The sequence below is a fragment of the Euleptes europaea genome, chromosome 14 (assembly GCF_029931775.1).
Source record: "Euleptes europaea isolate rEulEur1 chromosome 14, rEulEur1.hap1, whole genome shotgun sequence".
In the NCBI taxonomy this organism is placed as follows: domain Eukaryota; kingdom Metazoa; phylum Chordata; class Lepidosauria; order Squamata; family Sphaerodactylidae; genus Euleptes; species Euleptes europaea.
Genome location: NC_079325.1, coordinates 52,426,960 through 52,441,263, shown reverse-complemented (window position 1 = coordinate 52,441,263; position 14,304 = coordinate 52,426,960). Strand labels below are relative to the sequence as shown.

Below are 14,304 nucleotides of genomic sequence, written 5' to 3'. Positions count from 1 at the left end.
TGTCCTGTTTTCTACAGCTGCTCTAATGTTTAGTCTTCCTTCCTGGGAATCGCTTATTTTGGGGTTGCTTAGCCATGTTTACCTTCACAGCCTGTAGTGCTTTTAAACATGTAACCTGCCTATGTTTCGCCATTACCAGCCTCCCCTGCCCATGGGCAGTCAGCTCTTAAATCTGCCTTTTGCTCCCAATAAAGTCTTACTTCTTCAGATCTACCTGTCTGGATGAGTTTGCTTATGGGATGCTAGGGACAGATGCCTGATCCTGACATTAGGCTGGTAATGGCGTTTTTGGGCTGTGGTGCCGTGTTCTCCCCAACACCATGGGTGAAGCTCCGGACACCAAAGTGCCCAATACCATGATACTACTGATTCCTGACCAAGACCCGGTAGAGCCCAAGGTACCGGACGAGGAACCACTGGAGAAACCAGAGGAGGCCCCCAACAACCTCTGCCACTGCAAGCGCCCGTACTCCCGCCACCTCCGCCGCCTCAACCCCAGCCGCCTGCTTTCCGGAGAGAGTTATGGGCGTCCTTCGACGGCTCTGGAGATAAGCTCCCCAATTTTTTGATCCAGGTGGACGGTTTCATGAGGGAGCAGGGGACCGCCTTTCAGTCGGAGGAGAGCCGGGTATGGTACATGGCTTCGCTGCTAGAAGGGGAAGTGCCAAGCTGGATGGTCCAACAGTATGATTTGTGGGTCCGTGCGCTCCGAACCCTTGATGACTTAATGTTTGCCCTCAGATGGTGCTTTGAGGATCCACACCAAAGCGAGCGGGCCAAGACGGCGCTGCTGCAGCTTTGCCATGGATCCAGGTCGGTGATGCAGTTTGCAAGCGAATTCCAACTACTAGCCAGTAAGGTTGTGGACTGGAGTGAAGCTTCACGCATGCAGTATTTCCGTGAAGGCCTGAATTTGGAGGTACTGCACTGGGCTTTCATGCAAGGGGACCCCCCCTGATCTCGAGGATGGGATCCAGCTTGCAGTGGAAGTTGAGAACTGCTAGCAGTTACTGAACCTATCTAAACAAAGCAAAGAGTGCGAATCAGGGCTGCGGCCGGAGTGGGCAATTCTGAGAGGGGGCTCCCGGCCGACGGGGAGGACGGCCGCTCCAACAATGGAGAGAGCGAAGTGGTTTCAGAGCAGGGCTTGCCTGGTTTGTGGCGGAATGGGCCATTTTGCTGCCACTTGCCCTTCTCGTCCTGAGGGGCCCCCGGCCAAGGAGGAGGCGTCGCAGACTGGAGGCAAAGATCATCGGAGGAGTGTGGCTCCCAGAAGGCGAGGACCCACCACTCTCAACCTCGCACCGACCAGCCCAGGGGAACGGAGTACTACACAACTCGATCCAACAGGATCGCGGATTACAAATGTGCCAGTGTCAAGCCAGGACAGCTTGTCAGCCTTGGAGGGGGAGGAGGCTTGGAACCGCCAGCCAAAAAACGTCCCAGGTCTGCTGTAACCGGGGCTCCGCAGCAGACTGCTTCCAAACAAGAGTGGGGAGCTCCAGTGATGGTGAGCGATATGGGAGTTTTCGGTGGAGGCTTTAGTTGACTCGGGGTGCACACGAACTTTGATCAGTGAGGAGACTTTTAAAGCTTTAAAAGTGAAAGCGGTGGACTTGCCTCAAGCCATCCACTTTACTCAAATGGATGGCAGTGACTTTAGGGGGTACCCGTTAACCGGCGCACAGGCCGAGTAGCGTTGGGAGTCAGGATTCATTGGGAGCAGATCCATTTTACAATAGTTCCTAGCATCCAGTGGTACTTGGAGCAAATTGGTTACAAGGACACGGTCCCACCATAGATTGGGTGGCCAGGACTATTACCTTCGCCCAGCCGCAGTGTGACCACCACCGGAGGGAGGTGGCCGTCTGGGGGTGTGCTGCCATGGCTTCGAGGAGTTGGGATCCTATACCCCCCCAACTACCTGAAGAGTACGCCCAGTTTGCAGATTAGTTTAACGAGGAGTGTGATGTTCTACCTCCTCACCAAAAGACAGACTGTGCCATTGAGCTGATGGGGAAGGGCAAACTACCGAAGGGAAAGGTTTATCCCATGAGTCCAAAGGAGAAGTTGGTGTTGTGGGAATTTTTGGAAAAAAATATAGCCCGCAGTTTCATCCGACCCTCGCTGGCGCCTTGCTCCGCTCCCTCCTTTTTTGTGTGGAAGAAAACAGGAGATCTTCGCTTATGTATTGATTTTTGCAGACTCAATGCAGTCACCCTGACTAATGCCTACCCCCTTCCATTGATTCCAGATCTGCTCAGCCAACTGAAGGAAGGTCACATCTTTACCAAATTGGACCTGGTTGAGGCATATTATTGCATTAGAATACGGAGTGGAGATGAATGGAAGACAGCCTTCTCTAGTTGCTTTGGAATGTTTGAATACCTGGTTATGCCCTTCGGTCTTAGTGGAGCTCCTAGTGTCTTCATGCAAATGATTAACAAGGTGTTACATGACTTACTTTTCAAAGGGGTGATTGTGTATTTAGATGACATTTTGATTTATTCAAAAACTTATGAGGAGCATGTGAAATTAGTCAAAGAGGTACTGAGACGCCTCCAGGACAATCAATTGTTTGCAAAGTTGTCCAAATGTGAGTTTCATCAAGATAAACTGACCTTTTTGGGGTACGTGATTTCGCACAAGGGTCTGGCCATGGATCCTGAGAAAGCGAGGGGGGTGTTGGAGTGGGAGCCGCCAGCTACAGGCAAACAGTTACAGCAGTTCCTAGGGTTCGCCAATTTTTACAGAGGGTTTCTCAACAATTTTGCGCAAGTGGCGTTACCCATAACGGACTTGTTAAAAATGAAAGGGAAGGGGAGTTCGGTGACTCTGCCTTCCTCCCAGTTTAATTGGATGCCAGAATGTCAGCGAGCTTTTGATACTCTGAAAAATCTGTTCACTTCTGAGCCTATTGAGTATAGGCTCAGACTGAGAGAAACCTTTAATTGTTCAAATGGATGCTTCTGATGTAGTGATGCGGGGAGCACTAATGCAAGTGGAGGAAGTGGGGCAGCTTCAACCCTGTGCGTATTTTTCTAAAATGTTTTCGCAGTCAGAATTGAACTGGCCCATTTGGGAAAAGGAGGCGGCTGCAGTTAAATGTGCTCTCACGGTGTGGAGATATTTCCTAGAGGGGGTCGACATCCCGTTTGAAGTGTGGACGGACCATAAAAATTTAGAGGCTTTAAAGGGAATGCGCAAACTCACGGCAAAGAAGGTGCGTTAGGCCAAATTCTTTTCTAAGTTCCGTTTTGTTTTAAGGCATATGCCCGGCAAGCAGAATCAGTTGGCAGATGCGCTTTCTCAACTCCCCCAGTATCAGAGCAAGGTGGATCATCCCACAGACTCGTTGTTTACTCCTGAGCAGTGGATCTTTTGCCTTTTGCCGAGTATGCCTATAATAATGCCTCCCAACAGTCCACAGGTTTCAGCCCGTTCCAGGTGATATATGGTAAAGACTTCAAACCCTTTGGTAATGTGGATCTTTCGGGGGAGGGGGCTGACACTGAGGTGGCCGACTGGGTGAACGTAGTACAAAACACTTGGCCCTGGTTGCAAAAGAATTTAGAGCGGGCCAAGCACAAATACAAAGCACAAGCGGACAAACACCATTCTCCGGGGTGGAATATCAAGGTATATCTGTCCACAAAAAACCTCCGCTTCCTACACCCATGTAAGAAACTCAGTGAGAAGTATGTGGGGCCTTTCCCAGTCTCATGGCTCATTAATGAAGTCACAGTGGAATTCAGCCTTCCGAAGTCCCTGAGGGGCATCCATCCAGTGTTTCATGTCAGTTTGCTAAAGAAATATGTGCCCGCACCAGAATGGCACCCCGGTCCTGCTCCCGAGCACCCAGTGTTGGTGGTGTGTGTGTGGGAGGGTGGGAGATACATCTCGAAGTTTCTAAGATCCTAGATTCCCGGATCCGCGGCAAGGTGCTCTACTATCTGGTTCGCTGGAAGCACTTGGGTCCTGGTCATGATGAGTGGGTGGCTGAACACCATGTGACTGCCCCCCCCGTCTGGTTCACCAGTTTCACGATGCTTACCCCCAGAAACCTCGCCCGATTGCTGGGAGGGAGGGGGGCCTTAGGGGGAGCAGAATGTCAGGCCTTTGCTGTTAGCAGGAGTAAAGGCTCTTGACGTGTAGCCAGAAACTGGCCTACTCATGTCAAGTCCTTGGTTCTCATGCCTGAAAACTCTGTGTACAGTTTCGCTCGTCCTGTTTTCCACAGCTGCGCTAATGTTTAGTTTTCCTTCCTGGGAATCGCTTATCTTGAGGTTGTTTAGCCATGTTTACCTTCACAGCCTGTAGTGCTTTTAAACATGTAACCTGCCTATGTTTCAACATTACCAGCCTCAATTGCCCGTGGGCAGTCAGCTCTTAAATCTGCCTTTTGCTCCCCATAAAGTCTTACTGCTTCAGATCTACCTGTCTGGATGAGTTTGCTTATGGGATGCTAGGGACAGACGCCTGATCCTGACAGCGGCCCCAGGATGCCTGTCACCTCCCCTACCGTGGTGTGCCTGGGAGCAAACTGAGCCCCTGTAGTGGAATGGCATCCTCCTCACTGAGCCACTCCAAGCACTTACTTGGCCAGAAATCTGGCCCTAATGGTTTCATGCACAGAGACCTGAAGGGCCTCCTTCTCCGGTGGAAAGACAATTAGGGAATTCTCCCTCATTTTCACAATCAAAAGGACTAGAGACTTTTTTTAAAACTGAGAATTCTGAGGAACTAGCAGATTACAGAGATAGATTAGGCTACTGCCCAATGTGAATGTAAAGTGCCATCAAGTCACAGCTGACTTATGGCAACCCAGTAGAGTTTTCAAGGCAAAAGAGGAGCAGAGGTGGTTTGCCATTGACTTCCTCTGCACAACAACCCTGGCATTCCTTGGTGGTCTCCCATCCAAGTACTAACCAGGGCTCACCCTCCTTAGCTTCTGAGATGCGACGAGATTAGGTTATCCTGGGCCATCCAGGGCAGGGCAATGTCCAATAACAATGCCCACTCTTAAAACAAAACAAACATGGAAGGCATGGCAGAGGGAAAAAATGCAGAGAAAAAGGCAACCGATGGAGCAAAGCACACTCAAAATTCAAGCACTGCCAGTTGTGGATTCCTACCCAACTTTCTGTCCAATTCATTCCCTCTTCTGGCATGGGACTGGAGTCTTCTGCCTAGGTACACAATCCAGCAATCATTGTGACTCTGCCCACACCTTGATCTCGCTGACTCCCATCTCTGACAAAACTGAAGTTAGTATAAAGGACTGTTAGGGAAGGGGCTGTGGTGCAGTGGTAGAGCAACTGCTTGACATGCAGAAGGTCCCAGGTTCAATCCCCGGCATCTTCAAAGGGAATAGACAGGTAGGTAATGTGAAAGACCTCTGCCTGAGATCCTGGAGAGCTGCTGCCAGTCTGAGTAGATAATACTGACTCTGCTGGACCAAAGGGGGTCTGGTTCAGTAGAAGGCAGGTTCATGTGCTCGTGTGACTCAGGTAGCCCAGCACATTCAAACCTGGCTGAGGGTAGCCGGTCTTGAACCCGCTACCCAGAGGCCTTGGCCACTGATTAGAAAAGAGTGCTCATATGTGAGAGATTGAGAAAGAAGACAGATTATCCTCAATAAAAAAACAACAATCTACGATCACATTTTGGAAAGGGAGAGCCAAGTTAGCCTGTACCGTGGCTGAATGTAGCAGTTACGGAAAAGTGGGATAAAAACTGTTTAAATAAATAAGTGTCATTTGCTGCTACAGACAGACAGACCTTGCCTCATCTCAGTGTCAAGAAACACCCAAGTTCTTTCCTCTGGCTAAATTATGCAGACACAACCAAAGTATTTTCTTACTTTGTCTAATTGGTTCTCTCACGAAGGAGAGACAAGAAAATAGTCTTGAATATTGAAGTCCCACCCCCTCAACCGGGCATTGCTCACACATTTTGCATTTGGGTCTTATGGACTGGGAGAGTCTTTTTTGTTTAAAGGTAAGAAGGTAAAGGTGCAAGCACCGGGTCATTACTGACCCAAGGGGTGATGTCATATCCTGACATTTACTAGGCAGATATGTTTACGGGGTACTTTGCCATTGTCTTTCATAATCATCTGCACTTTACCCCCAGCAACCTGGGTACTAATTTCACCGATCTCGAAAGGGGAGCTGGCTACCTGAAACCAACTTCCATTGGGACTGAACTCAGGTCGTGAGCAGAGCTTTTGACTGCAGTATTGCTTACCGTTCTGCGCCACGGGGCTCTTTGTTTAGTTACTCAAAACTAAGTCTTAGGTGGCTGACTTCTGTGCCTCATAGTAAGAACACAGACACAAGGAATACTGATCGCCTTGCCTGCCCCTTCCTCTCTTAACTCTCATTCACATACAGCAAGACTGTTCTAGACTGGCCTTCTGCCATCATCTTGGAAGAAGAAGAGTTGGTTTTTACATGCCAGCTGTCTCTACCACTTAAGGAAGACTCAAACCGGCTTACAATCACCTTCCCTTCCCCTCCCCACAACAGACACCATGTGAGGAAGGTGGGGCTGAGAGAGTGTGACTAGCCCAAGGTCACCCAGCTGGCTTCATGTATAGAAATGGGGAAACAAATCCAGTTCACCAGATTAGTGTCCGCCACTCATGTGGAGTGGGGAATCAAACCCAGTTCTCCAGAGTCTACCGCTCCAAACCACCGCTCTTAACCACTACACCTTGCTGGCTCTTCTGTTAATTAGGAACCAGCCCTTTCAAATTGCATCCTGAGAACCGGCCCAACCAAGCGACCGACATCCGTCAAAAGAAGTCCCGCAACAACGGCTTCTTTTCTTTCCGTTTGTTTTTGTGGTTGTTAGATTGAATGATTACTATAAGACTGTCATGCCCCCTCCGTCCCCAGAGGGGCTCTGATTCGTTCGCCACAAGCTGCTAGGCTCCCCTTGGTGTTGTCCCTCTGCCGGATGTGTTCCAGGAGCATCTCGACTGCCTGCTCGAAGACTTGTGGGAGGATTTCTTGCTCGGCGCTGGTAAACCTGCCCAGAACGTAGCGATCCACGGTGGCTTCCCCCACCGGGCGGCCGATACCGATCCTTAATCGAACCATGCTCTGAGGAGGAGAAGAGATGAGATGAGAGAGGGGGAGCCAGAACAAGCCCATCTAGCTCAGCCTTGTCCACTGATTGGCAGTGGCTCCCCAGGTTCTCAGGTGGAGGAAGTTCTTTCCCTTCCCACCTGCTCCCAGTAGAGAGGAAATGAGGAAGGAGGCAGTTTGGGGCAGGGCCCGTTTATTGCACTAGCGGGCAGTGCAATAGTCAGTTAAAGGCCAAAACATAGAAAGGCCAAAACACAGAAAATGCCTCCCACTCCAAATGCAAAATAGCTGGTTGGATCCTCTCTTACCTTCCATACTGAGATGCTTCGATACTAATTATTTCCCCCTGGGTCCTAGGCTGACTTTGAGGATGGTTTTTTTTGTCAGAGAACAGAGTTCCCCTTCTCCCCTCTTCCCCTGGCTCTGGAGGCAGCTGAAAATCAAATTCCAGCTAAACATGGGATCAGAGACGCATTTGTCGGACAGCACGTCAATGTTTTCAAGTCAGGGCCCTGGGCTTCGTGCCAGCCGTCCATCTGCTTCAACTTTAAGCAACCGCCTCATCCCAGGACTAAGCGAACAACAGGGATGTGTGCGCGAGAGTTCAAGCCCAGTGAAACCTGAGCTACAACCAGCTCGCGTCTGCTAAGATGCAAGAATCTCTCCTTGGTCCGCAGCCAAGGCCTCGTGTCAGGGCAGTGAACACAGACTGACTGTTCCTTAGCAATAAGGATTCGAGGCCAAAGCAAAGACTCACATCTGAGCTTAGGGAGTTGATGCAGGAACGGACTCCGTTGTGACCTCTGAAAAGAAAAGATCTTTAATTGAATATTACTTTTATTCTCTGCTCTTACGACAGCCTTGAGCACAAAAAGTTCCAACAACAGAACAACAACAAAAAGAGTAACAATAATAACAACAATAAATGCGCCTATGACAACTAGGGCATCAGGTTGCTCAGATCTATCTAGCTGTTAGATTTGATTACATGGGGGGGGGGGAAACTCAGCAACTGCCAGGGTGATATTGTGATCATTTCCAGCCAAAAGGGTCTGTAGTTTACAATGGGCTGGAATGCTAATCAGATCCTTTAGAAAGGGAGGAGAGGAGAAGAGTTGATTTTTACATGCTGACTTTCTTTACCACTTAAGGAAGAATCAAACAGCTTACAATCACCTTCCTTTCCCCTCCCCACAACAGACATCCTATGAGGTAGGTGGGGCTGAGAGAGCTCTAAGAAAGCTGTGACTAGCCCAAGGTCACCCAACAGGCTTCATGTGGAAGAGTGGGGAAACAAATGCAGTTCACCGGATTAGCCTCCGCTGCTCATGTGGAGGAGTGGGGAATCAAACCCGGTTCTCCAGATTAGAGTCCCTGTGTCACAACTAAAAAACCTATCTGCAAATGGAATCCTCCCAAAGCGGCCAAAAAGTTCTGCTGTTGGGGAAAGAAAAGATCAAGGCACAAAAATGGCCAATCAGGCTTCCCCTGCAAAGGATACAGTCCAGGCTTCTTGTCTGCAAAACCTTCCTGGGTGGCTCTTTAAGGGCAGATGGCTGCTTGGCCTGTGTGAGTTAACACTCTCTGAAAAGGCAACTAAGCTCACCAGGAGCTCTGCTTGAACCCCCACTTGGATTTTTTTGTCCCTGCCAGAGGTTTTGTGCATGAGCTTGTTTGCTTGGCAGGAAAGAGAAATAAAAGGGCTGCACCAGTTAACAGGTGATAAAAAATAAGGCTAAAGCCAATGGTGCAAAATAAGTTAAAAAAATTATTACTCAGAATAGAAATGAGCCACATATTTCACCCAGGGGGCTTCTACAAGGGAATCTGTAGTTATTACCAGTGTGGTGTAGTGGTTAAGAGCGGTGGTTTGGAGCAGAGGAGTCTGATCTGGTGAACTGGATTTGTTTCCCCACTCCTCACATGAAGCCAGCTGGGTGACCTTGGGCTAGTAACAGTTCTCTCAGCCCCACCTACCTCACAGGGAGTGTGTTGTGGGGAGGGGAAGAGAAGGTGATTGAAAGCTGGTTTGATTCTTCCTTAAGTTGTAGAGAAAGTCGGCATATAAAAGCCAACACTTCTTCCTCCTCCCAGGACTAAAGAGCTTTAAATCTTGCAGGAATTGAGAAGGCCTTGGATGTAAAGTCGCTTTGTTTGCGGGCTGTAATTTCTACTGCCTAACTGCAGTGCTGAGAAATGTACCTACTGCCTTACTTAAAACACCAACATCCCTCATTTGTAAAACATGAGACACCCCCATACACACAGGATAGGAGAGATACCTGGCACTGCCTCCCAGCTTCAACGCGACCTTCCCCAGGGGCTTGTCCAGGTCATCGTGGACCAGGTAAACGTCCTCTGCGCTCAGGTTGTATGTATTCACTTCAAAACAGAAAACAAGGCCCAGGAGGTGAGATCAGGGGAAAAAAATCTTTGCTCTCCTCCATCGCTATGGGAGAGAGAGGATACAGATTAGACTCCACTGCTCCAAATCACCGCTCTTAACCACTACACCACTGCTTGCTAAAAGCAGACATCAATTTCAGCAGTAATACTTCTATCAAATTTTGTTAAGAGAAACGAGGGACTGCATTTTTGTCCCAAGCGAGCAGAATCCCGTGCTGGCATCCCTTCAGCTGCCACAAATAAACTGCCATTTGTTTGCAGCAGGCATGAATCTGGTTAATTGTCAGGTGGCCATGATCCCCCCCTCATCTTATGCAGTGCACCGAGAGCAAAGACAAAACTCTTAAACCAACTGCAATTTGTGACAATGTCTGAATGTAGGTGACTTAAAGTGAGGTTACTTTCTCTCCCAGTAAACAGGATTGAACCCTGGTTAAGAATCCTGGTTAATAGGAAAGAAACTAACCTCAGTGGAAGAGGAGGAGAATCAGATATGGTGCCCTAAACTTTTTGGTTGGATAAAAATGTAACTAAAACTATTATCTATCAACGGGAAGGGCTTGGGGGTGTCAGGCTTCAGCAAATGCACGGCATTTCAGGCAATAGAACTCAAATCCAGACAGAGCAGCGATTCAAGGATTTATTCCGAAAGTCAGTGATTTCAGTAAAGAGACGAGCAAGGCTGGAATACATGACTGGGGGAGTATGGATACATATATAGGGCTGATATAATAGAGTTACAGGAACAAAGAGACAATGTAGTCGTTTCCTGCCGGTAACGACTTAAGTAAAACTGAACAGAAACAATTGTGAGCAATCAGTGGAGGAGATGGCCGAGCTCTCGGCTTTGTGCGTGGGACCCGATATCAGATCGGAGATTTACATGGGCGGGTCCCAATACAATTGTAAATCCCTGGCCGAAGCTCGTGTGCAAAACGGGGGGGAGGGGAAGGAGTGCACGGAGAACTCCATCTTGTTCGCGGGGAAACCATCTTGTTTGGGAACGGAGCTGCCAGAAGCCCTATCTGACAGGGGGGGCAGTAATAGTCTATGCTAGACCTAGAGCATTTCTGTGCATGTACGCTCAAAAGTAAGCAGTAATTAAAAAAAAATGGAGAAAAAACTTCAACCCAGAAAAACCAGGTAACCAAAACAGGTTGGGGACTAAGGCTTAATAACAGGATAAATTCTAATGGGTTACAATATAATGGGTTACAATATATTAATTTCCAATGCTTTAATGAATTACATGTAAATAAATAATAAACATTGAAACCAAATGTGTTTCGGCCATGCATTTTGCTTCCTGAATGTGGATATACACACTACAGAGCTATGATTCATTCTGACCTTGCTTACAGAGAGATATTTGGACCAAGACAAGCAACAATCTGAAAAACTATTTTTGATGGTTGGTTTAATCTACCATTTTTCAGCAGGCGAAATGCATGACAGCTCTGGAGAAAGCAGAGTGCCAGAGAATTGTGTTTTGCCAGGCACCCTTCCCCATCAGCCTGGCCTGCCTCATGGGGCTGTTGTGAGAAAATGGAGGAGGGGAGAACGATGTTCTGAAAGATGCTTTGAATCCCAGTGGGGATATAAGTATCAATAAGTAAATGCAAATGTATACTGTATGTAACTGTATGTTATCTTACTGTATGTGTGTATCTGGTGGGGCAGCACACAGGGCACACAATAGTTACAACTCTCTTTTGGTTGATGGTAATTGATAATGGGGCTCTATGTAAGCTACTCTAAGTCTTCTAAGTGCCTGTGGAGTGAATCAGAGGGACCAGTGTGCAAGTTTTCACATGGCTGAAAGAGCATCAGAAGTGCCGCTTTTGAGCACCTTCACTGTTCTAAAGAGGCCCGACCACCATCAAGCTCATGACGCTGGGGATTTGAATCTGGATCTCCTCAGGTTCCAGAGTGGTTAGATGCTCCAACCCTTAATCGCCCTGTTTCTCACAGGGCCAAGGAAGAGTTTCTCTCACCAGCCCCGGCTATGCAGAGGCCGTTGACATTCATGAGCCTGCGGGGTTTCATCAGCACAAGCTCCACGTTGTCCAGCTTGGTGATGGTGACATCTCCACAACAGCGCCGGTCTGTTTTCCACTGATCTGCCACGCTCAGTTTGTGGGCCAGGTGGTTCAGCATGGCCATGCCCACGCTGTGGCGGGTTCCTCTAAGGCCGTAATTTCCCAGTCCTGCCACCTACAAAAAAAGAGACTGGTCAGGGCAGGGTTGCCAGCTCCAGATTGGGAAATACCTGGAGCTTTTCAGGGTGGAGCCTGAGGAGGGTGGGGTTTAGGGAGGGACTTCAATGCCATAGAGTCCAATTGCCAAAGTGGCCATTTTCTCCAGGAGAACTGATCTCTATTGGTTGTAATAGCAGGAGATCTCCAGCTACTACCTGGAGGTTGGCAACCCAAGGTCAGGCTGGTAAGGAATACAGGGCTTGTTACACAGTAAAAGCTAGAGGGGGAAGGAATATGCTTTATATTAGGCTAGTATAAAGGGAGAGTTTGGGAGAAACATCCAGTGTTGAAAGGGCATTATTTTTTGAAAAGGTTTTAGCTCTAATGTCCGACCTCTAAAGCAGCCATTTTCTCCAGAACTGATATTTGTCGCCTGGAGATCAGTTATGCTTCTGGGGGGAACTGAAGGCTTCACCTGGAGGATGACAACCCTACACAGAGGGGGTGCCACCCTTGCAAGGTAGGCTAAGTTGCAACATAGGGGAATCCAGGCCACATTACACGTGTATTAATTCCTCCTTGTCGATAGACCTCTTGCCCTGCACGTATAGGGTTGCCAGGTCCTTCTTAGCCACCGGCGGGAAGATTTTGGGGCAGAACCTGAGGAGGGCGAGGTTTGGGGAGGGACTTCAATGTTATATAGTCCAATTGCCAAAGCGGCCATTTCCTTTAGGTGAACGGATCTCTATCGGCTGGAGATCAGTTGTAATAGCAGGAGATCTCCAGCTATTACCTGGAGGTTGGCAACCCTATTGGGGAGGGACTTCAGTGCCATAGAGTCCAATTGCCAAAGCGGCCATTGGTGAACTGATCTCTATCATCGGTTCTTGTAGGTTATCCGGGTTGTGTGACCGTGGTCTTGGTATTTTCTTTCCTGACGTTTCGCCCTGTGGGAAAATACCAAGACCACGGTCACACAACCCGGATAACCTACAAGACCGATGAACTCAGACCGTGAAAGCCTTCGACAATATTTTGATCTCTATCAGCTGGAGATCAGTTGTAATAGCAGATCTCCAGCTGTTACCTGGAGGTTATGAGAAAAAATAACACTTATGCTATAATGAATTAGTTAATATGAAAAAACAGCACTAGGCTCAATAATATATGCAAATTACAAATTTATATAAACACAATTACAACTAGCTAATACAACAGTGTTGACTACCACCTATGTGAATACACAAAAAGACATAACATATATACAAAAGTACTTTTTCTATGTAAGCACGAGTGCTTTGTTAAATTCTTACAAATCCAATCAACTGGTAAGCGAAATATTTCTTAGGCCTGCAAGGCTTAAATTCACAAAAAAACTGTTCATTGCGATTAAAATGAAATAAGAACCGGAAGACCAGGGCTGTGCAGGGCTTCTCTCTTTGGGCACGTAAAAGAACCCGCCCCGCGCCTCGGGACCCGGAAGCAGTTCTTCTGATCCGGAAGAGGCCCTTCCCATCCTCGCCAGGCGGCCTCCTCTTGCTCTCCCCCCCTCACCAGCACTCGCTTCCCAGCGACGCGCGCTTCTTCTTTCCGGTGGCCGACGGCCCTGCCGAAGAGTCTCCCGAGGGGCTGAACGGGCAACATCCTTCCCCCGCTCCCGAGCGGCCGTAGATGTTTTCCTTCCGGGCTCCCACCGCCGACTGAGGAGGCCGCCGGGCACGTCGTCAAGTGTCGTGAGGCGTCACTGCTGCCCGTGGCCTATCGCAGAAGTCCTGGCAGATGCACGCCTGGCCGGGCAGGCGCTACGGCTGTGACGCCATCTTTGTTGTGGGCGGCAGCTCGCCGGCCTCTCCGCGTAGTCGGCGGCTATCGCAGAAGTCCTGGCAGATGCACGCCTGGCCAGGCAGGCGCTACGGCTGTGGCGCCATCTTTGTTGTGGGCGGCAGCTCGCCGGCCTCTCCGCGTAGAAGGCGGTCGGAGCGGCTGTTTCTAACTGTTTCTAACGGGTCAGCAATCCTTTTTATGCCAGCAATCCCGCCACAAACGCACGCGCGAGCATACTCCAGGGTCATCAGATTTTTTTTTCCATTTCATTAACCTTTATTGGCATACCAAAAGACAGAGATAAAACAACAATATACCTCCAAAGGGCAATACATATAAGTTACAAGTCGGGTTAATAAAACTTTTCTTGTTCTTTAAGAGCTCCTGTAAGAAATTCAGCCACGGTAGCCGTAATTTTAGGATCGTGATCACTCGAGAAATTTGCATTTCACTTCATTACTCCTGTGTCTCTTGTACTGGAGCAAAGTAAATAGCAGTTTATCCCGCAGAGTCTCATAGAAGGGGCAATCTAAAAGGATGTGGTCAATTGTATCCAACAAATTTAAACCGCATGTGCGTAAGCGTTCATGTCTAGGGATCTGAAAGTATCGGCCTAAGAGCATCCTAGATGGGAATGCGTTAACCCTAGCTAATAGAAAAGTGCAGCGTGGAGACGGTATCTCTAGGTTATCTAGATACCTAGCCATTTTACCCAATCCATTATTAAGGCCTAGGGCCAGGGTCATCATAAGTTAGTCTGTTTTTCATAACAAGATGATAAC

The 14,304-nt window shown here is 48.6% G+C and overlaps 2 protein-coding genes across 2 annotated transcripts in view; one reads left to right on the top strand and one right to left on the bottom strand.

The window, feature by feature from the left end:
• Window positions 1-6,881: 6,881 nt before the first annotated feature.
• Window positions 6,882-13,342, bottom strand: PTRH1 (peptidyl-tRNA hydrolase 1 homolog). The gene is made up of 5 exons (XM_056860171.1): window positions 13,253-13,342; window positions 11,495-11,714; window positions 9,377-9,476; window positions 7,852-7,897; window positions 6,882-7,109 (listed from the first exon to the last, which is right to left on the bottom strand). Exons 1-5 carry the CDS (start codon window positions 13,340-13,342, stop codon window positions 6,882-6,884), a joined length of 684 nt encoding a protein of 227 aa, XP_056716149.1.
• Window positions 13,343-13,477: 135 nt separating this feature from the next.
• Window positions 13,478-14,304, top strand: part of TTC16 (tetratricopeptide repeat domain 16) — a 35,489-nt gene continuing 34,662 nt past the window's right edge. Inside the window, exon 1 of the mRNA XM_056860170.1 lies at window positions 13,478-13,704. Within this exon, the coding sequence (XP_056716148.1) occupies window positions 13,478-13,704 (227 nt within the window). The remainder of the gene's footprint in view (window positions 13,705-14,304) is intronic.

What these genes read in the sequence shown, in the direction of transcription:
- PTRH1 (XM_056860171.1), bottom strand. Translation starts at nt 13,342, where the DNA reads ATGTTGCCCGTTCAGCCCCTCGGGAGACTCTTCGGCAGGGCCGTCGGC. An exon ending in CCTCTGCATAGCCGGGGCTG is followed by an intron (nt 9,477 to 11,494) that starts GTGAGAGAAACT and finishes TCTGTTTTGAAG; the next exon opens with TGAATACATACAACCTGAGC. An exon ending in TCAACTCCCTAAGCTCAGAT is followed by an intron (nt 7,110 to 7,851) that starts GTGAGTCTTTGC and finishes TCTCCTCCTCAG; the next exon opens with AGCATGGTTCGATTAAGGAT.